The sequence below is a fragment of the Octopus bimaculoides genome, chromosome 3 (genome assembly GCF_046866305.1).
Source record: "Octopus bimaculoides isolate indiv1 chromosome 3, ASM4686630v1, whole genome shotgun sequence".
Taxonomy (NCBI): domain Eukaryota; kingdom Metazoa; phylum Mollusca; class Cephalopoda; order Octopoda; family Octopodidae; genus Octopus; species Octopus bimaculoides.
In genome coordinates, this window is record NC_142930.1 from 95858839 (window position 1) to 95881378 (window position 22540).

At 35.5% G+C, this 22540-nt stretch overlaps 1 protein-coding gene and 1 long non-coding RNA gene across 3 annotated transcripts in view; one reads left to right on the plus strand and one right to left on the minus strand.

The window, feature by feature from the left end:
- LOC106870266 (uncharacterized) overlaps positions 1-21741 on the minus strand; it is a 37290-nt gene extending 15549 nt beyond the window's left edge. The window contains exon 1 of one of the 2 annotated variants that reach the window (XR_016241145.1): positions 7168-21741. This is a non-coding gene — a long non-coding RNA (uncharacterized LOC106870266). The remainder of the gene's footprint in view (positions 1-7167) is intronic. The other variant, XR_016241144.1, reaches the window with a different exon arrangement.
- LOC106870259 (actin-related protein 3) overlaps positions 3597-22540 on the plus strand; it is a 78015-nt gene continuing 59071 nt past the window's right edge. The window contains exon 1 of the mRNA XM_089349399.1: positions 3597-3880. Coding sequence (XP_089205525.1) covers positions 3837-3880 — 44 coding nt within the window. The 5' untranslated portion in view covers positions 3597-3836. The remainder of the gene's footprint in view (positions 3881-22540) is intronic.

The window sequence follows — 22540 nt, forward strand, 5'->3', positions numbered from 1 at the left end:
AACCATCTTATTTCTTTAGTTAAGAAGAAAAATGGCTGTGACTCTTGCAGGCCTTTCACATGTATAAAGAAAGCTCACCTGAAATATTTCACCTCAGCTATATTATTGATGTTTATAATCAGTGTTATTACATTCTTTCTATTTCTTTTTACTTAGTGTTACTGAGTAAAATATACTGCAAACTGATGAGGTCCAATAAGATCAGTCAGCTTTAAAAATCAAATCCATTCCAGTCAACTTTGGTTATATTGTCCAAAAATTTCTGTCAATTGATAGACACCACACAGCATGCATGACAGCATGGTTAAAAATCTTGCTTCTCAATGATTTGGTTCCAGGTTCAGTCATACTGTGTGGCACCTTGAGCAAGTGTCTTCTACTATAGCCTTAGGTTGACCAAAGACTTGTGAGTGGATGGAGACTGAAATAAGTTTGTCATTCATATTTTTTTGTATGTATGTGTGTGTGCATGTGTGTGTTTGCCTATGCGTGAGTTGGTGTCACCTTGTCTTGACATTATATGAGTGTTGTAAACAAGTGCGACCATCATTCAAGCGCTGTTCTTTGTTTCCAATCTCCCATGAAAAACATGTCCAGCCATGGGGGAAAAAAGTGGCCTTACTTGGAAACAGGTTGGCAACAGGAAGGACATTCAACCAAAGAAAGTTTGTCTCATTTAATTTCCATCTTACCCAGTAAGCATGGAAAAGTGGTTATTAAAACGATGAGCATGATGATCTTATTGCAATTATCTCCTTGCTTGCTTGTTTTTTATATTTCAAATGTTCATAGAAGGAGTTTTTGTCCACTAATTGCTTAGATAATCTCAGTAAGTTAAAGTTTTTCAGTTCTCTGCATTACATATGTAATACTCTACTGTAGTTGTTGAGATATTTTCTCTCAGTCACATTACTGTAGTGGAGGCACAATGGCCCAGTGGTTAGGGCAATGGACTCACGGTCATAGGATCATAGTTTCGATTCCCAGACTGGGCGTTGTGAGTGTTTATTGAGCGAAAACACCTAAAGCTCCACGAGGCTCCGGCAGGGGATGGTGACGAACCCTGCTGTACTCTTTCACCACAACTTTCTCTCACTCATATTTCCTGTTTCTGTTGTGCCTGTAATTCAAAGGGTCAGCCTTGTCACACTGTGTCACGCTGAATATCCCCGAGAACTACGTTAAGGGTACACGTGTCTGTGGAGTGCTCAGCCACTTGCACGTTAATTTCACAAGCAGGCTGTTCCGTTGATCGGATCAACTGGAACCCTCGACGTCGTAAGCGACGGAGTGCCAACAACAACAACGACCTCATCTGTAATTCGTTTTTTTTTTTTTGCCGAGCCATGTCATAAACCCTGCAGAAATATCTTAACCCTTTAGCTTTCAGATTACTCTGTCAACTGTTGTACTTGTTTATTCATATTGATTTGAATTAATCATCCTCTATCTCAGTATTGAAATTTTTGATGATGTGTTTGTATATTTTTGAATGACATTGTAGGGTAGGTGTGAGAGGCCAGATGTGGCTGGTTTGAACATGAAACCAGTAGAGTAGTTGGGCCAGGTAAAGCTGGTTTAAATGCTAAAGGATAATACATTAATACAGTCGATTTCCTTTTCATCTACAAACATAATTTTTTTTTTTTTTATATGTATCTCTATGTAAACCAGTTATGGATGACCTGTGGCCTATGGAAATTCCTGAATGGCATGCCTAATTTCACTTGAAAAATAATGTTTATTAAAATGTTTTTAGTAGTGTGGCTTGCTGGATGTTGAGCTATGTCTCATGCTGCCTGCTTCTCAACTAGTATCTAATTTTTACAAGGCAATGAAGGACGCTTTGTAAGAAGTAGTAGCTAAATCTCCCTCATATTGCATCCTACTGTTTTCAGTAAATGAGAGGACACATTGAATACTGTAGATGAAAACACAGTAATTATTGAATCAAAGACATCTGGTCATGTTTAGAATACTTAAAATACCTTGAGCGGGGCTAACTTGAAGATAAACGACAACCTTCCCCTCTATAGCAACAACAATAATCACTATTGGATTAAAGATAGTTTCTGTATTTCATTGGCTACAAGATGGATGAGTACAGTAATCCTTTGTGTTGGACACTATATCACATTGATCATTTGAAGCAAGATAACTTGCAAGAGGGAAACCTAAACAGCTCTGAACATGTTCTAGTTTAATTATACTTACTCATTTCTTCTATTCTTTATTTCACCTTATTTTTTAATCTATTTATTTTTATCATTTCTATGTTTGAAACAATAAGGCTATTCAAAATTATTACATTACTATCAAAATCAACAGACCAAGATAAGAATGTGAAAATTGACTTGAGACGTGATAAGATTTGAAGAGTTCTGGAAACATACTTCATCTTACACTCTCTCTCATCTAGTCTAACTTTGCCTTAGTCTCTTTCTGTCTGTCTGTCTATCTATCTATCTATCTATCTATCTATCTATCTATCTATCTATCTATCAGTCTGTCTATCCATCTATCTATCTATCTATATGTATGTATGTATGTATGTATGTATGTATGTATGTATGTATGTATGTATGTATGTATGTATGTATGTATGTATGTATGTATGTATGTATCTATCTATTTATCTATCCATCCATCTATCTATCTATCTGTCTACCTTCTTTTATACTCCTCTCTACTTTTATTTCTTCCTTTTTTGTCATGTCTTCTTCAATTTTTTCTTAGTCTCTGTGCTTTTCATTCTTATTTCTATATCATCTCTCTCTTTCTCCCACACTTTGTTTCTTATTCTGCCTTCACCTTTACTTTTTGTCAATTCTTTCTCTTTCCAACTTCATTCCTAAAATCTTTCTTTTCTTATTTCTACTTTTTATTAAACTTTCTAAACAACTTTTTGGCTTCTTTCTCTTGACTGTTTCATTCACTTCGCCTTTCATTAGTTCTTATTTTTCATATCTTCTAAGTTATTCCCTTGTCTCCTTTTCTCACTTCTGAATTATTTACTCTCTTTCTCTCCCTCTCTGTCTCATTTATCTTCGCCTTTTCTTTCCCCTCCCCGTCTCACAACTTATCTGGTTTTTCTGTTCATTTCTCACATTTTCTCATATAACACACCCTTTTTTTACTATTCATCTTTCCTATCTCAGTCCCTCACTCTCACTCTTTCTCCCACCACTCTGTACAACTTTGTCTATCACTTAACTTCTCATTTCTCTCTCTTTGTCTCATCAATCTGTCGCTTATCTTTTTCTCTTACTCTCTCTAACTCCAGTTAACTTTTTCATCATTTCTACTTTTTTCCTATCTACTCTGATAAGTAATCTTTCACATACATTCCCTCTTATTCCTTCTCACCACTTTTTTTTCTATTTGTTTTTGTTTCTCTCCAACTTATTGCCTTCACTCTTTGAAAAATAAAATTCCCGTCTCTGTTTATTTCTTTCTTTATCTGTTTCTCTCTCTCTTTCTCTTTTAAGCAGATTTATCTTCCTCTCTAGTTGTAAGGAGGGGAGAGCAATCCTACCGGAATACGAACAAGCGGCTGATTATGTTCGTTTATGCCACCAGACTGAGGCTGTCCCATCAGTAGCCGCCATCTTGCTATAACACCTGGTAGCGTTGTTTCCTCCTCATACACACACACACAGCACAGTCGGTTCTTTTGAAGCTGTTCACTGACATTCGATTTGACGTGCAAGTCTGAGACCTTAACGTGTCTGCTTGAAGCGTGTACGTTCTCTTTGTACAGATTCTACTCTCTCAACAGCTATTCAGTAAAGAGAGTAAGCTGATAGGCGTCGATATTTCTAACACAAACGAGAGCGATGTCTGGCCGATTGCCTGCCGTTGTCATTGACAATGGCACCGGGTAAGTTGCTGATTTACCACTTCACATTTCCTCTGTTAAGAAATTAGGAGCAATTCTTCTATAAACCAATATAGCATCCATACTTTATATTCGGAGTAAGACCAAGTCTTTAACTAGGAAATCGTTCCCCATCTATGGTATTTTAACATACTTGCGAACGACTTTACAACTACCGTAACTGTCTAGTGGTATATAGGATATAGTTTACAAACCAACACCTCAGTATTATGTTTTATTTAGGAAAGAAAATAAATTTATTCAACATTCGCTTCAGTTTTGTTTTCATATGTTTTCAATACTTTGACCGGATTTTATTTTGTTAGAAAACGGAGAGGGCGTGGTTCCCGTCATGATCAATTTTTTCCAGTGTTTTTTATTTGTTGTTGTTTTGCCCTCATGTCAGCTTTGATTGAGTGGTCCTATAACCCAAGACGCCCCAGTTCTGACCAAACGATCTTATTTATCTACGAACACATTATCTAATGTGTCTCTCTTTAAGACTGTAGGGTGTGATTTAAGAGAGATTTGGCTGTCATTTCTAGCAGGTCGAACGACCACGTAGAAGCTCCTAGTTGGCTCGTTTTTATTTTAATTTTTGTAGGTGTGTCTGGTAAATGATATCTATTGTTTTAAGCATTATCTAATTTAGACGTGTATGTGCTTTGGTCATGTATCAATACTTTTAAATTTCGTGACAGCTTAGTTTATATAATAGCTAAAATTTTGTTACACAAGCCCAACTCTAATCGACACCTGCTCCTCTCTTTCCTTATGTATTCAGTGACATACCACTGTTTTTGCCTTCGTTTTAGAGACTATCAACTTGTCTCTTCTCCACCCTTATGCACTACTTTCCCCCCTATCTTAACATAGTTCAGTTCAGCTCTATTTCTCGAGACTGACTTGTCACCGATCTCGATTTCTTATTACACTCCCCCTTGGATAACTCGATATCTAGTTCCGTTTTTGATTTTTGAAGTGTACTGATCTTAATTTTTCTCGGTGATTGAAGTAATATCTGTTTGTCTTCCTATCTATGTTTACGAAAATAATATTTCACTGAAGTTTGAATATTACTGATTCATAAATATTTAGCATTTCATAATAATAATAATAATAATAATAATAATAATGATGTTAATAATAAACTCCGTGACGAGAGGAGAAAGAATAGAATTTATAATTTTCACTTCACTACTATTCTATGTTAATTTAAGAATTAAATGAAGACTGAATAATTCAACCGGTCGGATACGAATAAATTAACCCTCAATTATATATCCAGTTGGAATTAAATTTTTTTAAAAATATTTTGTCAACCAAATTTATTGAACGTTATAAAGTTTGGCCCCTTTTTTGACTACATTTTGTCGGCAGTTGTGTTACTTCGTTATTTTTTCCCCCTCTTGATCATTAATGATTCTACTCGTTGAAACAGATATTTTATCTTTGTCATGTGATAACCAGGAACTGTCGTAGATCGCTGTGCATATGAAAACTAAATGAATTTAGTCATTTCATTGCTTATTCTTTTATTGATTTATATGTGAATTTATATACAAGCAAGCATACACATAAGTCATATGGGTGGTTTTTGGAAATGTCAAGTTTCTTGCCGAGTAAAGTACATTCTGAATTTTGTAGGAATTAAACGCAAAGTTAATTTTATATTCATACAAAATTAATTTCTCTCTTTACATATATTTTCATAAACTATTTCTATTAAAAATTCTCGCCCTCACTAACACATGCTTGTTGTACTTCTGTGGGCGTAAATATGTGTGTGTGTGTATATATATATATATATATATATAAATGTGTGTGAGATAGAGAGAGAGAGAGAGAAAAGTCTAAGAGTTATCACTAGCTCATGTGCTCCTCTTCCGGCATCACTGGGCCAGCTGATGACTCAGATACACGGCTATCTTTTTGGTGTTAATATATATCTCCTGTTTGTAACTAGTACGCCTTTTCACCCCAAAACCAAAGTAAACTTATTTTTGTCCACAAAATCAGTTTTGTACTCTTTTCCACCCGCATAATGTCTAAACATTTCTTAGTAGAATGTTTTTTTTTTCTAATCCTAACAACTTAAAAAAAAAAAAAATCCTTATGAATAGATTTTCTTTCTATTTAAACTTCTAAATTAAATCCTACTTTTCGAGAGAAAAAAAAATGTCTTTTTAAATGAATGACTCACAGAAAGAATTTTCATAACACATTTAGAAATTATTTGTTCAAAGACACCATTCACCTTCTACATGTGGTAATGATTAACAATAGCAATTCTTTATTTCTTTGGATTATTTCCATTGTTTTTATGTGCCAACCAATTTATGTTTGGTCCTGAAATTTTCCCACAAAATGCAATGAGCACAGTAATTCTCATATCAAGTTTTCTCTTGGTGACATGTGAGACTTTCTTAGCTAGGATATAGAGCACAAGCAACTTAACTGGAGAAAGAGGGGAAAAAATAAACAAAGCAGAACTGGATAGGTGGCACTATCTTTTTATGGGTTACCAAAGTAATGATTCCCGTTTGTTAATGCCAATGCCAGCAGATGGGTAGCTTCATATCAATTTGTTACTCTCTAAATAACATTTCTTTTCCAAAAATTGCAATTGTTAGAATTAGTGGTTTTATTCATTTTAATTTTAATAATTTCCTTCTGGATGTCATTTTTATTTTACAATTTTAGAAAAAGCTTAATGTAAGTCCCACCCCTTTTTAGAAAAATAAAAGTTAATTGGTTGTAAACTAGTTTATACTTTGAAAGTTTGAAATGTCTAATACAACTTTTTAGTAATTCATGCATAATTCTGTAATTAATAATAGTAATTTTAATAATGTGATCAGAAGTAAATAAAATTTTAGGTAAAATTGAAAAAAAAAACAACTTTTTCTATTATGAATTCACAAAATTCAGACTATAAAAATTTATTGATTATATTATTTAGGTTGGGGTATTAATTTTTCCTAGTTTATAATGTTTTTGTAGAAAGCTATTCATTTAGTTTTTGGTTGATTTGGTTTTTTTTTTTAGTTTGAGATTAATAAAAATAAAACAAAAAGGTAGGGCCATTTCTATAAGCAGTAGACAATAGAATTTATAGTAATTTGAATGATTTTAAATCTTGCCAAGACTGACTTTATTTTTCCATCTTTGGGTCAGTAAAATAAGTTTCAGCAATGCTCTAATATCAATTTAATTTATTGGATTAAATTTAGTTTTGTATCAAGCTGTCACAATATACACAAAGAAAGTCTAATAATCTTGTTTCTTACCTATATTCCTATACTGGTTTGGCTTAGTTAGCTTTGCAGATTATTTAGATATTTAATATATAATGACCTTCCTGGTTCAGTTCTTTCTGTATTGAATGTAAAACACTTCAATCTGAGTAAGCTGGTGTCATCTGTGTCTGTAAAAATCAGCTTAAAGTTCACAAAATGGAATAAGTTTCTCATGTGAGAACTGAATTCTAACATTTTGTGGCAGAGTGCTTTTGCTGAAAAGGAAAGTTTTCTTATCTGTTAAAGCACTCTGTCTGAAATATTAGAATTTTGTCATTTTATAATGATGTGAACTTTGTTTATTTCCTAATTGGAATGATGCAATGCAATGTGTTGTTTACACAAGAATGCAATCCTTTAAAGAGTACTTAAATGTAACCTACATTGAATCGCTTTATATTTCTTTCTGTTCTGCCTTTAAAACATTCAAAATCTTTTCTCATTTGGCCATTTTAGCTTTCTTGAATTAGAAGTTAATTTAATTTGGAGCTGAATGATTCCTAACCAGGATCCTAGTACCATCTCTACTTAGAACATAAATAGTTCATATGGTGTTGTTTAGCTTCAAGTCAGTCTGATTGGGCAAATATAATCTAGTCCAGACCACCTCGCTTTTTTTAAAAATTCAGATTGTTATTCAATGATTGAGTTCTTCAATAGTATGTGATTTGAGCAAATATTTGACTGTTCTTTTTAACAGGTTGAGTTACTTGTAGAGGCTTCCTTTTTGTTATACATTCATACATACAGAGAAAGAATTGTTTAACCTGTCACTTAGAATGCATAGTACAGCATATATACTAGTCATGACTTATTAAATAATTCTTTCTTGCTTTCTTTTTCTTTTGTGTTAATAGCAAAAGAAAATAAAATCATTTCCACAGTGCCAAAATTTGATTGGGTGTGCTTCTTTTTATGATTAAAAAAAATGCTTTTTAAAAATCATTTTGTTTTATATATTTAATAACTATGATTCCCTTTAACCTGACTTGATTGATCTCATCCATCAGCCTTGCTATGCATATATAATTTTCCTCAATTATCTGACTCAGAAATCAGTACCATTCTGATGTCTGTAGTTGAATGGTTAATGTTAGGAAGAGTATTCTGCAACCAAAAATTGGCTCCAGACAATTCATATAAATAAAATCCAGTATAAGGTATAATGGATGTAAGGTTAAAATATTGAACTATTAACCACATACCAAGTTAAAACTCCAAGCCTTATTACTACAGCCATTGTATTGTGTCCCTTAGTAAACAAAGCAGGTAATTTTACATACACGAATTTGTTTACTTGACAAAAACAATTATCACTTTTCACATAGTTCAGTGGTTGACAGTAGGAAGGGCATTCCATCAGTATGAACAACTAACAGAGCATTCCTTACCATGCAAGCATGAAAAAATAGATGTAAATAGCATTAAAAACAAAACAGAACATTGTAGAATCAACCAGCTTATTACAAGCTTGAAGAAAGTGGGTGTAAAACTGTTTAGAAGCAATGAAAAGCATTGTGGCTGAATGTCATTCCATATTGTTTAAACATTTAAAAAAATAAAAATTTTAATTTTGCATGCCTGTAGAATAGTTTCTACACAAAACCTCCAAATCTTGTATTAAAACAGGTTGTCCGGAAATATTTTTTCATAGAATCTGTTTTAATAGTTGATAGCAGTTTGGTATTTGATTAACAAGCTTGTTTGAACTGAACAAGTTTATTAATAAAAGTTATTAAACTTGGTAAATGAATATGTTAAATTAATAGAATTTATAAGTACCAAGCTGAATGTCTGTAGCTCCTGTCAGTTTCCTTTTAACCTTATTCAAATCTAAATAGTGGTGCCTCTGTTCAACCCTAATTGATCAGGCATGATTTTAAAGGCATTTCAGTTGTGGCAATCCTGCCTTGTAGGTGTATCTAAGACTGCATTAACTAATGTCTTCTTTTTGTTATTCAAAGTGGTACAATGTGATTTGAGGGAAATTTGGCTGCTATTTCTAGTAGATTGAATGACCATGTAAAGGCTTGCTTGTTGTTGACTGGTGATAGAGAGTTGTTTAAATCTAAATGGCGCTATTCTAGATCCTATATTCCTATTTAGGTCAGGTCATCAGTTTACTGGAACCACTCCTGCCTCATTAACTAAAAATATTTTAAGTTTTAAAGAGGAACTAGTATATTGAATAATAATGATTTCTAAAATCGGTACATGCCATACATTCTAGGGAAGGAACAGTAAATTAACTCTTTCTCCATCATATTTAAATACGAGTTTTAATTAAAAAAATTTTTTTAAATTTTTATGTGGGTGGTGGGAATTTAGTAAAATACCTCACTTTTTTATGAATTGGTGTATTAAGCTGGTGCTTGGAACATAACTTCATAGAAGGTTTTCAGTTATGGGTCTATATATAAGGATTAAATTTAAGTACGAACACTTTAAATAGGAAGCTTTGTATGAAAAGCATCAGAGGCAGCCTTGTGGGTTGGTATCAAAAGGCCATAGACAGATGAAGATACAGTCCAGTTAAATCAACTTCAACACTTGACTGGTACTTATCAATCCCAGAAATATGGAAGATAAAGCTGACCATAGCACAATATATGAAGTTAGAATATAAAGGGATGTAGCTAAGTATCACAAAACATTTTGTCTGGCAGCTTCTCCATTTTAGTCAATTGAATGCCATCACCACTTATAATAACAGAACTAGGGTTTCTAAGAATACTAAAGGCCATATATTTTGTGAGAGAGCATAGTCTATTAAATTTGATCCTATGTATTTCATTGTAATTATTTTATTTGTGCTGAAAGAACAAAAAGTAAAAGTTGGCTGTGACTGAATCTGAGCTGGAGACACAAAAGAATGTAGTATTCTTCTGCATTTATAATAATAATGAACATAAACAATCGTTTCTACTATAAGTACAAGGCCTGAAATTTTGGGGAATGGGGTTAGTTTATTATTTTGATTCCAGTACTCAACTGGTACTTATTTCGTGGACCCTGAAAGGATGAAAGGCAAAGTTGACCTCAGCAAATTTGAACTTGTAATATAAAAGTGATGAAATGCTGTTAAGCATTGTTTGGTATGCTAGCAATTCTGCCAGCTGACCACCCTAATAATGCTCATTGTAATAAGTATAATGTAGGCACAGCTGTGGCTGTGTGGTTTAAGAAGTTTGCTTTGGAACCACATGTGCCAGGGTTCACTCCCATTTTGTAGACTCTGTCAGTTGGCATCATCTACTGCAGAGGTCTCAAACTTTTTAGGCCACTACCCCCCCCCCCCTCCTCATGGCCACATAACACCCCCAGCGCCCCCCTCTTTTTATGTATAAATAAATATTTTATATTTTACTAATTCATATATACTATGAATCATTTGATATTCAATATATTTTGTATACAATACTATAATAAATTCATAACATCCCCCAATCCACTGCATTTCAATGCCTCCTTTTTCTCTAACCCCCCCCCCCCCCCCAGGCACCAGCGCTCACCGGTGGGGGTGGGGGTAGCAGCCACTTTGAGAACCTATGCTCTACTGTGTCCATGGGTCGATCAGTACTTTGTGAATGAAATTTGGTAGAGAGAAACTGGAAGAAGTTGTCATACACACACACAAACACATTCTCACACACTTTCACATGTATGTGTTAATGTATGTTCCCCTTGTCTTGAAATGTGCAGTGTCATTGGTTTACAAACTTCTGCAAGAGCATTTCCAAGCTATTCCTCATTTGGTAGATTAGGGGAAATATTATCTTGCTTGAAAACCAATAAGGATTGGGACAGGAAGAGCATCTGGTTGTGTTTAAAGTCTGCCTTAATGAAATCTTGTCTGACCCATGTTAGCATGACAAAGTGGACATTGAAGTAAATTATTATTAATGGTTTTAAATTTTGGTACAGGGCCAACAATTTTAATGGGAGAGATAATAAATTCCATTGACCCCAGTGCTCAAATGGTACTTATTTTATTGACCCTTGAAAGGATGAAAAGCAAATTTGACCTTGGTAGAGTTTAGACTCAATGTAACGATTCTGCCAGCTCACTGCCTTAATAGTTATAATAATACTTTGTTCATGTTAAATTTGAAAATTTTTTTTTGGATGTAGTTTTAAAAAAAAATCAATTGTTCTTTATCCATAAATTAGCCCTGATTGAGCAGAGCTGTGATAAAAAAACTTTCAGTCCTTGACTCTTCAGATTTTTTTTTTTCCAGGAAGTTTATTTTAGTTTCTGTTGTCTAATGAGTTCTTTTAAAGGTCTGGTGTTCTTTGAGAGATTGGGCTGCTATTCCAGGCAGGTTAAACAATCACATAGAAGCTTATTGAATCAGCTAATATTTCATTAATAACGTTGAATGGAGTTATACAAGCAGAAAGAGAGGGCAGGCAAAAATTGTAGGCTGATATTTATTCTGAAATGAGGTGGTGTTAATATGATTTAGAATTATGATATGAGATTTCAATAAATTTAAAGTTCATTTGCTTTTGAAATATTTTTGTATGTTGGCTCTAAAATAAAGGCAAAAACACAACAGCGACATACTTTCTGCAAAATCTAAATGGAATATTCTGCTAATATAACAAAAAATAAATATACATGATAAACATTAGAGAAATATTGAAATACTAGCAAATTTTCAGAAATTGTGTTTATTAGTAGTGACTGTGTGTCCACCTTGAAATAGTTATAAGAATGAAAAATGGTAAGGATAGAGGAGCATGTACAGGTGTTAGGGTTCAACAAAGTTAAAACATCTTTTTTCTTCTTTTTTTGCTGCATTTGTCATGATGAAGAATGTTAATAGAACTATGTATGAAAATGAGCTTCTAATTGAAAGATGTGGTTAAGAAGTTGACACACTATCTTCTACCAAAGGCTTAGGTTGATCGATATGTTGTGAGTGAAGTTTGCAAGCTAGAAAGTAAGCAGGCGACTATTTATACGCATGCATATAAATCTTGTGGCATTTAGAGATTATGTCATGTTCCTTTACAACCAAGCTGGATTTGTTAGAGATGAATAAAATAAGTACTGAATTATATAAGAATGTGTGTGTGTATATGTCATCTTTTGATGTCCATTTTCTGTGTTAGCATGGGCTGAATTGGTTGGCAGGAGTCAATGAGCTGGAGGATTGCATTAAGTTCTAATGTCTGTTTTGGCATGGTTTCTATGACTGGATGCCCTTCTTAATATCAACCCCATTACAGTGTACTGGATTTTTTTATTGTGAGATTGGCACTAGTGAGGTCACCAAAAAACTCTTGAGTGGGGTTGTGTTAGAGAGGGAGGTGGCTTTATACCAAGTATTGAGAGACTAAAGTATGATAGAGGGACAGGTATAGAAGAGATACATGGGTACTCCACATTTTATAAGGATGAATGGGAGTAACTTGAAAAAAGGCTTTGATGGTAGTGACAAGGTGTCAGAGTGTAACTCTCAAGATGCAAGAAGGTGAGTATAAGAGAGAATACATAGAATCGAGAGGGGTCGGTGGGTGGATAAATTCATCAGTGTGTGAGAGGAGAGTGAGGGGCGGTTAGAGATGAATGTAGTGAGTGGAACAAGGTGTGGACAATGAATAAATATCAGTAGAGCAGAGTGAAAGAACTAGGAGTAGCTCAGAAAGGAGGAGGCGATAAGTGCAGCATAGAAAGGGAGATAAGCAGGAGTATAATGTGTAGGCAGGTCAGAAAATATGGAGATGACATGTAAGGAGGGAGAGTGGGCAACAAGAGAGCTATACAGTGACAGAGATGGATGTCGGAGGTATGTAGAGATGGCTATAGCAAGGGGAATACAAAGGTAGTGGGGAGGTATATAAACGGAATAATTGTTGGCATGTACAAAGCTTTTTTAAGCTAGAATTGATTAAGCAGTGTATATTTGAGTGTACCCAAATGTGTTAAATACAAATGTACATAGTTTTATTTCAATCATCACTGCTTCATATACCTTTAATTAATATATTAATGCATATATGTGTGCATATGTGTATGTATGCATATGTGTATGTATGCATACCTAATATATAATATGTATACACACATGCATGTATATAAATATACACGTCTGTCTGTCTCTCTCTCTCCCTATATATACACACACACACACACATACATATATATGCACACACGCACATATGTACACCTGAAAATATATTGGGCGTAGTGTTAACATCTTTGGATCATAGGATGCATACATTTTAAAATGTGTAGGAGAATTTTCTCCTGATGCTATTTCTGCAGTGGAAGGTCTTCCTATGTCTGAGTGCTCTCAAGTATGTTAAACATGACTTTACATGAACATATTTTATTCAAGGCTGCTTGTGCAACTTTTATCTGTGTGTGTGTGTCTATTATCATTATTATTAGTGATGGAAGTAGTATTATGTCAAAATAACATGCAGATACTCTACAGCGTGGCTACAACCTTAGGGCTGAAGCATAAAAAAGAATATATGTATATATATATTTGTTGGGAGAGGCAGAGGCATGTCAAAATAGCATTCTGTATATCTTACTTAACGCAGATATACTGTACAGAATGTTATATACATATATATGTATCTTTCATCTTGTGTCAGTCATTGGACTGTGCTAATGCTGGGGCACCACCTTGAAAGGTTTAGTCAGATTCTTTTTTTTTCATTCTCGTTCTTTTGCTGAACCACTAAATTTTTGTAAAGTGAACAACCCAACACCAGTTGTCACACAATGGGGTTGACAGACAGACAGACAGACAGACGCATACATATTTACTTACATATCTATGTAGGCTTGACAGGCTTCCATACAGTGGTGGGCTTGGGGGCTATAGTAGAAGACGCCCAAGGTGCCTAACAGTGGTGCTGAACCCAAAACCATATGGTTGCAAAAGGAGCTTCTTATTCATACAGAATGTACAGTGAAATTACTGTGGACAGTGGAGTATATAGTGTTTTGGACAGAACCCTTTTTAGTGTAAAGATGATAGAGAAATAAGGCAGCCACGTTTTACGCCCTCTGTGTTTGAGAAAATGGCTGCAACTAATGACGACCACAAGAGGGCATAAGTTTTACATGCAAACAGCACTGGGAGAAAAAAAACTAGCTGAGAGAGGGACAAGAAAAGAGTACTAAAAAGCAGGAAAGAAGCAGACGAAGGAAAAAGGCAAGTGTGAGGAGAGCTGAAGTGTTTTATCTGATGTGTGTGTGTATTTGTTTATATATTTGAAGGAAAGCAGACATGGTTGGGTGGTAAAGAAGCCTGTGCCACATCCATGTGGTCTTGGGTTTGATTCCACTGTGAAGCATCTTGTAGCATTGCTTTTATTATATCTTCAGATCTACCTAAGCTTGCAAATGAGTTTTGTAGTCAGAAACTGTATAGATGCCTATCAGATGGTTTCTAACTAAAATTTTAAAAATCCACACTGGCTGTCTTGAGAGAGCTACATGAAAGGAATAGGCTTCTTTAGAATAGTGAAACCCCTTGCATTCTAATTCAATGACCCACACGCACCTGAAAGTCAAAGATCTATCCTCTGCTGTTCATGGTGCATTGTAAGAGATTATAACTGCAATGAAGCTTTCAAAAGGCATTGGGAGTAAACATTTCCTAGTATTACTATGTTTGCAGTGAAGGAGACACATATAATGACAAGTGAGGTCCAAGACATTTTTACTTTTTCCTATCTGAAGGATATTGGAAAGTGCAGTAAAGCTGTTTTCCTGAGCTTGTATGTCCCTCAGGATATAGTCTCCTCCTAGACTTTCACTTCCTGCTTGTGATTAATAAGTATCAGGGTTGTTTATCCCTGAGTGTTAACCTGCACTTGTGTCTCCCCGGGATTTACTGGTGCACTAAGATGCTGTTCCAGTTTTGCATAGTGTTACAAAGTGCTGAGTTTGCCTGTGTAGCTTTGGAGAGGTTTGACAGTATACTTGATGAGGGTGAGATTATGTGTTGGTGAACTTAAACATTAGGCCTCCTACTTTATGACATGAACTGGTGTGCTGTAAGCAAAAGTGCTGCTAGTAGTAGTACACTAGGAATATCATACCATCTGATATATATATATATTTACGCGCATGCATAAGTGTGTATGTGAGTGTGCATATATGACGGACTATTCCTTTGAAGATGACTTATGCATGTTCAATGAGAAGATGGGGAAAAAAATGTGTGTGTGTGTGTATATATATATGTATAAATGTATGTATGCTTACACACACACACACACACACACACACACACACATGTATACTTATGTCAGGTTGCTCTCAAGTGCTACTGGTATTACATAATCTAATACAACTTGTCACATGGTTGGGCTGTTTGTGACTAAGCTGTCAACTCCATCAAGCTTGCTTGGTGAGGAGAGTGATTTTTGGACACCTTGCAGGATAAAAAAAAAAAAGCAGGACCCACCAGAGGCTGGAGGAACTCAGGAGAATCAACAACCATCCAATTGAGGTCTACTGTTCATTAGTCTTGTAGCTTACTTGCACCAACTGTTACTATCAGTAGTACCAAAAATCTGAACAGTCCCACTCAATCCATTACCACTGTGTGGGCTTATTCTTTTTATCAAGATCATCCTGCAAAGTACTCCTTTTGTGTGTGTGTGTGTGTGTGTGGAAGAGAAAGAAAAAAGGAGGGAAAAGAAGAGAGGAAGGAAAATGAAAAGAAGCAATGAAAAAAGGGAAGAGAGAGGGAGAGAGAGAGAGAGAGGAGGAAAGAAGTAAAATTCTTGTGCCCTCATGCATTGAATAAGATAGTCCATCACACACACACATGCACACATCTGTATGTCATCATCATCCACTTTTCCATGCTGTCTTGGTTCAAACAGAATTTTTTGAGGCAGGTTTTCTAGAACCAGATGCCTTTCCTGCTGTCAGCCTCACTTGTTTCCAAGCATGATTGGAAATGTATAACACCATTTGTATGATGGTTAGACTCGTTTACAACAATCACACAATGTCAAAATGAGGAGGTACACACAACGGGCTTCTTTCTGTTAACCAAATCTACTCATGAAGCTTTGGTTAGCCTGAATGAAATACACTTCCCCAAGTTGCTATTCAGTGGGGTCAAACCTGAAACCATGTGGTTGAGAAATAAACTTCTTAACAACAGTTATGCTTGTATATAATGTGTGTGTGTATCATCATCATTTAACATCCACTTTCCATGCTGGCATGGGTTGGATGGTTTGGCAGGAGCTGGCAAGGCAGAAGACTACACCTTGCTTCACTGTCTGTTTTGGTGTGATTTTTATGGCCGGATGCCCTTCCTAACATCAACCGCTCTGCAGAGTAGACTGAGTGTTTTTTATGTGGCACCAGCATAGGTGAGGTCAGTTTTGGCATGGGTTTATTTTTTACAGTTGGATGCCCTTCCAAACACCAACTATTTTACAGTGTGGACTGGATGCTTTTTACTTGGCACTGATACTAGCAGGGTCACCAAGTAACTTGCAAATACATATATGTATGATTTCCTGATTGGATATTAATCTTGATTTTGGTAACTGTCCTTATTGGCTTTGGATTATGGATTGTTTTCTAAAGTTTTGTGGAGTTTTTGACCAAGATGAGCTTGCAGATTTTTGTATTGCTCTTGTTGCACCAGTCTTGATGTGTGTGGCATAAGGATTCTGTTGCAGATCCAGCTGCAGAAACAGAGCAGCTCTTAAGTCACTCCATTAAGACTCTAAATTGTATAAGTTTGAAGTATTGGTGTTCTGTTTCTCCACTGCATGTTGAAATTTTAAACAAATTGTAGGGTTCTTCAGTTGTTAAACATTTCAGCTTTTCTGCAATGGTTTGTTGTTCTTAATATCTTCTTGGCTTACCTTTGAGTCTAATTTTTAGATGTTGTATGGTAAGTTAGTGAAGGCACGTGGCTTAGTGGTTAGGGCATTCGGTTCACGATTGTAAAGTCGTGAGTTCAATTCCTGGCGACGCGTTGTGTCCTTGAGCAAGACACTTTATTTCACGTTGCTCCTGTCCACTCAGCTAGCAAAAATGAGTAGTACCTGTATTTCTAAGGGCCGGCCTTGTCACGCTTTGTGTCACGCTGAATCTCCCTGAGAACTACATTAGGGGTACACGTGTCTGTGGATTGCTCAGTCACTTGCACATTAATTTCACGCAAGCTGTTCCGTTGATTGTATCAGCTGGGACCCTCATTGTCGTAACCGATGGAGTGCTCCTTTAGATGGTAAATCAATGACCATCCATCTAGTAGTCCATGGCAGATGTCATTTACTTTGGTGATGTTGACTTAGGCTATGTTTCTTCTTGAAAATGACTGATGTAAGTTCATGTGAGAGCAACATCTCAGAAGTTTAGAAACCAGGCCTCCATAAAACTACAGTTTAGAACAAATGCAATACTGATAAAGTGAATAGTATGGTAATTTAAAATAACTTGAACAAATAACTCACCTCACAAATTTAGATTATGCTGTGATAAGTATATTACAGAGAATTTTAGTATATGGTACCAGAGTGAAATATTAATATACTTAGTGTTGAATTGACCACTAAGATTTTAATTTAACTGTTAATTTGTATTATTAATTTCTGTTATAATTGATTTTGAATGTAAACAAATTCTTGTTACTTGTAAAGGCTTTAAATACAGAAAGTTTATTATTACTATAATAGTAATAATAACATTGACAATAAAACTGGTTTTAAATTTTGGCTGAAGGCTAAAAATTTTAGGAGAGGGGTCAAAGTTGACCTCAGCAGGATTTGAGATCAGCAAGTAGAGAGCCAGAAGAAATGTGCCTAAGTATTTTGTCCAATATGCTAATGATTGGCAGAATTGTTAGAGTGTTGGGGAAATGCTTTTCAATATTTCTTCCAGCTCTTGACAGTCTGAGTTCAAATCCCACCAAGGTCAACTTTGCTTTTTATTCTTTCAGAGGTTGATAAAATAAAGTACCAGTCAAGTCCTTTCAAAATTGTTAGTCTTGTGCCTAAAACAGGAACTTATTTTGTGAAGGCTCAACAATGGAGTGATTAACACTTTGACTTACTTGCCCATAGATCTTAAATTTAAACCTATTAAAGGTACTTTGTTGGGTGTTTGGGATTAATAATTAGAAATTGCTGCTAGCTTTTCTCTAAATATTATCTCTACTACACTGGATGGTATCTGCTACCTACTCTATGTGGAGTATTAGCAATTGGACATATGCTTTAGTTTTTATAAAACAAGATTCTTGCTGATATTATATCTCTGTATTACTTTTCTTTTCAATATTTATTTTTATCATGAAAAGATGAAAAAAAAAAAATCAGATTTTAGTGATTAGACATGTTTGAAATGATATTAGAATCTGCTCCTTTAATGAATTATTTAAAATAAACAAGTTCTATACATGGTAACTAACTTTTTAGAAGCTTTTCTCATGGTGTTGAAATTTTGATTGAATCCTCACTGACTTTTGTAGCATGTAGATATGTAAACTCTAACACTTTGAGTGGTAACCTTGAAAGTATGAAAATTCTAGTCATTACTACTACACATTACTGCAGTGCAAAGATTAATTTGGATTAACACGTCTTTAATCTCTGAGAATATCACTGAAAATAAACTGTTACAATGAAAAAAACAATTTAAGAATTTATAACATAATTTTCATTCTTCATTGAATTTGTGTATGTGTGTGTATGTACACACACACACACCCGCGCGCGCGCTAGCTAGATAGTGTGTGTGTGTGTGTGTGTGTGTCTAGCTAGCTAGCTAGAATTTCTGAGATGAGAAAACATTCAGTGATAGATTTGGGCTAGTGTCCCCATTTCGTTTGCTATAGTCAAAAGGCTTCTCTTATGTAAGGTAAACAAGTCAGTGTTTTTCTGATTGACATTCTTGACTCTTATACCTTTGTCTCGGAAGCTAACGCTATACTTGCTCAGTAGTTGTTATTCTATAGTCTTTCTATTTCCTAATCATCTCTTGTTGATATGTGTCTTGGTTGCCACATATGAGTTTTGCTTGATGTTGATCTCTTCATGGATAATGGGAATCAAAGTTCCAAGTATTGCTATGTGAATGCAGGCTTGTCATATGCAGATGTTCTCAATCTACATTCTGTGCATGTGTTGTTATTAGGACATCAAGAAGACCATTCTGTTATTCTTTCCGTTTAGACTCTCAATATATTTCACAACCAAATATTCCATACTAGTTGTAGTTCTTTGTCTTTTTAGTGTAACAAGGTTGGAAAGGCCTATGTCCTAGGCTAAGTTGTAATTGCTAGAATTAATTTTGATATTATTCCTATTGAGAATCTTATAGTAGCAGTGTTGGAGAGGGACGTGTTGCTGAAGGAGTCTGAAAACAAGGTTTTAACAGTGTTGTTACTTCTGAGTTGTGGTATCAGTTAGCAGGTGGAAGATAGAAAAGTTTCTTCACTAAACTTGTTCTTTCATAAGGTGGCTTCATAGCATGGGGCATTGCATGAAATATGTGATCATTGATGGATAGTCGGAAAATACAGAGTGAAATAGTTTTTTGTTTAAGTTGTTACCACTACCTTGGCGGAGGTATTGTTTTCAGTCATGTTTGTTTGTCTGGGGACAAGATATCTCAAGGACCGCTGGATGGATTCTGATAAAACTTTCAGGGATGTTTGGTCTCATGACTGGCACAGACTGATTAGATTTTGAGATTGATCTGGTACCATGCAAAGATTCTGGATTATTTGTTATATTTACTTTACATGAAGTATTATGATCTTATGTTGACTTTCAAGTCTTTCTCTGATTATTTCCTTCAAAAGCTTGCTCATGGTTTCCACATAAGTTATGGTGCCATTGCTGTTTCCAAAGTTTTATTTTCGTTTCTCTATTATTAATTTTACTCTCGTCTCTATCTTAGAAGAAACTGATGGATAAAGAAATCAAACTACATAAACAAATGGCAGCAAAACTGTTTAGAAATTAAATAACACTAACATATTCAGTAACAATAATAAATTTGATTTATCCTCGACAATTTTTAGTTTTACCAGTTTTGAATATATCACTCCTGTTTAAAACCTCTTACCTACTTGACAATTGCATTTCTAGCTCTGCCTTGAAGAAAGCTTTACTTCTTGGACTCATGTTTTTGTGCACAACGATGTTGTTAGACCTCCATTAATAGCACTATATGCAGGTCCGTTCCGTTTTCTCTCATGGATGGATAAATTTTTCACTATAGACCTTAATGGTTGTAAAGACACTATATCAGTGGATAGATTAAAAATAGGCCTTCATAGAGAAAAATGTCCCAGTTCCCACTGCAGATGACACACACACAGCATTACAAACACGGTCTGCACACCCACCTTCACATTCTATGACTACCATTGGGATCGATCAGGTACCGGACAAGGCTTCTGGATTATTTTTCCAGTTTTTTTACTTAATTTTTGAGAACAGTCGCGTTCATTTTTAGTATTCTTGTTTCTGAGAGCAGTCGAGTTTATTTAAGATATTCTCATTATAAAAATCATCTCCGGCCAATTGTTGAGAAGACATTGGTGTTGCCTTGGTGGAGGTTTGCGCTCCCCAAGTGCAATGTTGATAATGGACTATGAATGATTGGAGTGCTTGTTGATGTCATTTTGTGCCTCTTTGTGCTTGCAATAAGTAAAGGTTATTTGCCAAGTGCAGCATCATGTCCAAGAAGTTGGTGGCTGTAAAATTAAACTGGAGGGTTATTATATATTCCAGCTTCTTGAAAGATCAGTGGTTTTTTTTTATTCTGTCTGTTACTTTGATTGTAGTTCGTTAGGATGACAAGGCCATCTTTGTGGTAGAATCCTCCTAATATTGGGAAAGCAGCTTTCTATTTACAATCCGATAAGGTCAGTGATCTCAGCTGAATCACTAGTGCCTGTATCAATGTTGAAAGGAGAGTGGATTGACTACCTGATCCATTAGAAACTATTTAATGTTAAGGACTGTTTACTTGGTGTATAAGATCATTCCAATGTTCCTGTCATCAATCCTGGTGACGTCAGTAGTGAACTCCAGAGGTGACTCTGGGTGAAACTTTTGACTCAACAATACATAAACCCACACTCAAACATATGAATTAAGAAGTATTCACATCTATATGCATGTAAAACACTTTTACACACATCCATTCACACATTTCTTTCTGCTCAATACATAAACCCTCACATATGCCCACACTCCTATTCAAGCAATACATCATCACAGACATACATGCATAAACATGAAGTTTTTCTATTCACACTTGACTTCTCTGAGCAACATACACACACATTTCCCCCTCTCTCATACACATACATATCAAAAAGCATGCGCTCAGGTATACAGATACCCTGCAGACACTAATGTATGCATATACATACAGGGTGCACACACAAACAACATACACATATAGATAAACAAATATTTGTGTAGTTTTTAGTTAGTGACATTTGAAAAGCTTGGGATTTTACTTCTATTCTAATAGATTTATAATAATAATTTAAGAAATAAAAATTAATAGCAAAATAATACACTTATATTTAGAGAGAGACATATACATCACCATCATCGTCGTTTAACGTCTGCTTTCCATGCTGGCATGGGTTGGATGGTTTGACTGAGGACTGGCAAGCCAAAAGGCTGTACCAGGCTCCAATCTGATCTGGCAAGGTTTCTACAGCTGGATGCCCTTCCTAATGCCAACTACTCAGAGACTGTAGTGGGTGCTTTTTATGTGCCGGTGGCACGAGGGCCAGTTAGGCAGCACTGGCAACGACCATGCTTGGATGGTGCTTTTTATGTGCCGCTGGCACGGGTGCCAGTCAGGCGGTACTGGCATCAGCCATGACAATGACTTCACCTGACTCAACAGGTCTTCGCAAGCACAGTTTATTGCCCAATGATTGAAGGGTACTCTTAAATGGGCTGGTTATACACCACTGGCATAGGCCACGGTTACGGTCTCACTTGGCTTGCCAGATCTTCTCAAGCACAGCATATCTCCAAAGGTCTTGGTCACTCGTCATCGCCTTTCTGAGGCCCAACTTTTAAAGGTCATGCTTCACCACCTCATCCCAGGTCTTCCTGGGTCTACCTCTTCCACAGGTTCCCTTTACTGCTAGGGTGTGACACTTTTTCACACAACTGTCCTCATCCATACGCAACACATGAATTTGGAGATGGAAACTGAAAAAAGCCCATCGTCTGTGTGTTATTTGTGTTTCTGTCTCCTTATGACATCGTGTAATGTTGTAAATAAATGTCATTCATTTCCAAGGGAAATATTTCCTAACTTGGAAACAGATAAGGGTTGGTGACAGGAAGGGCATCTGGCCATAGAAAGTCTGCC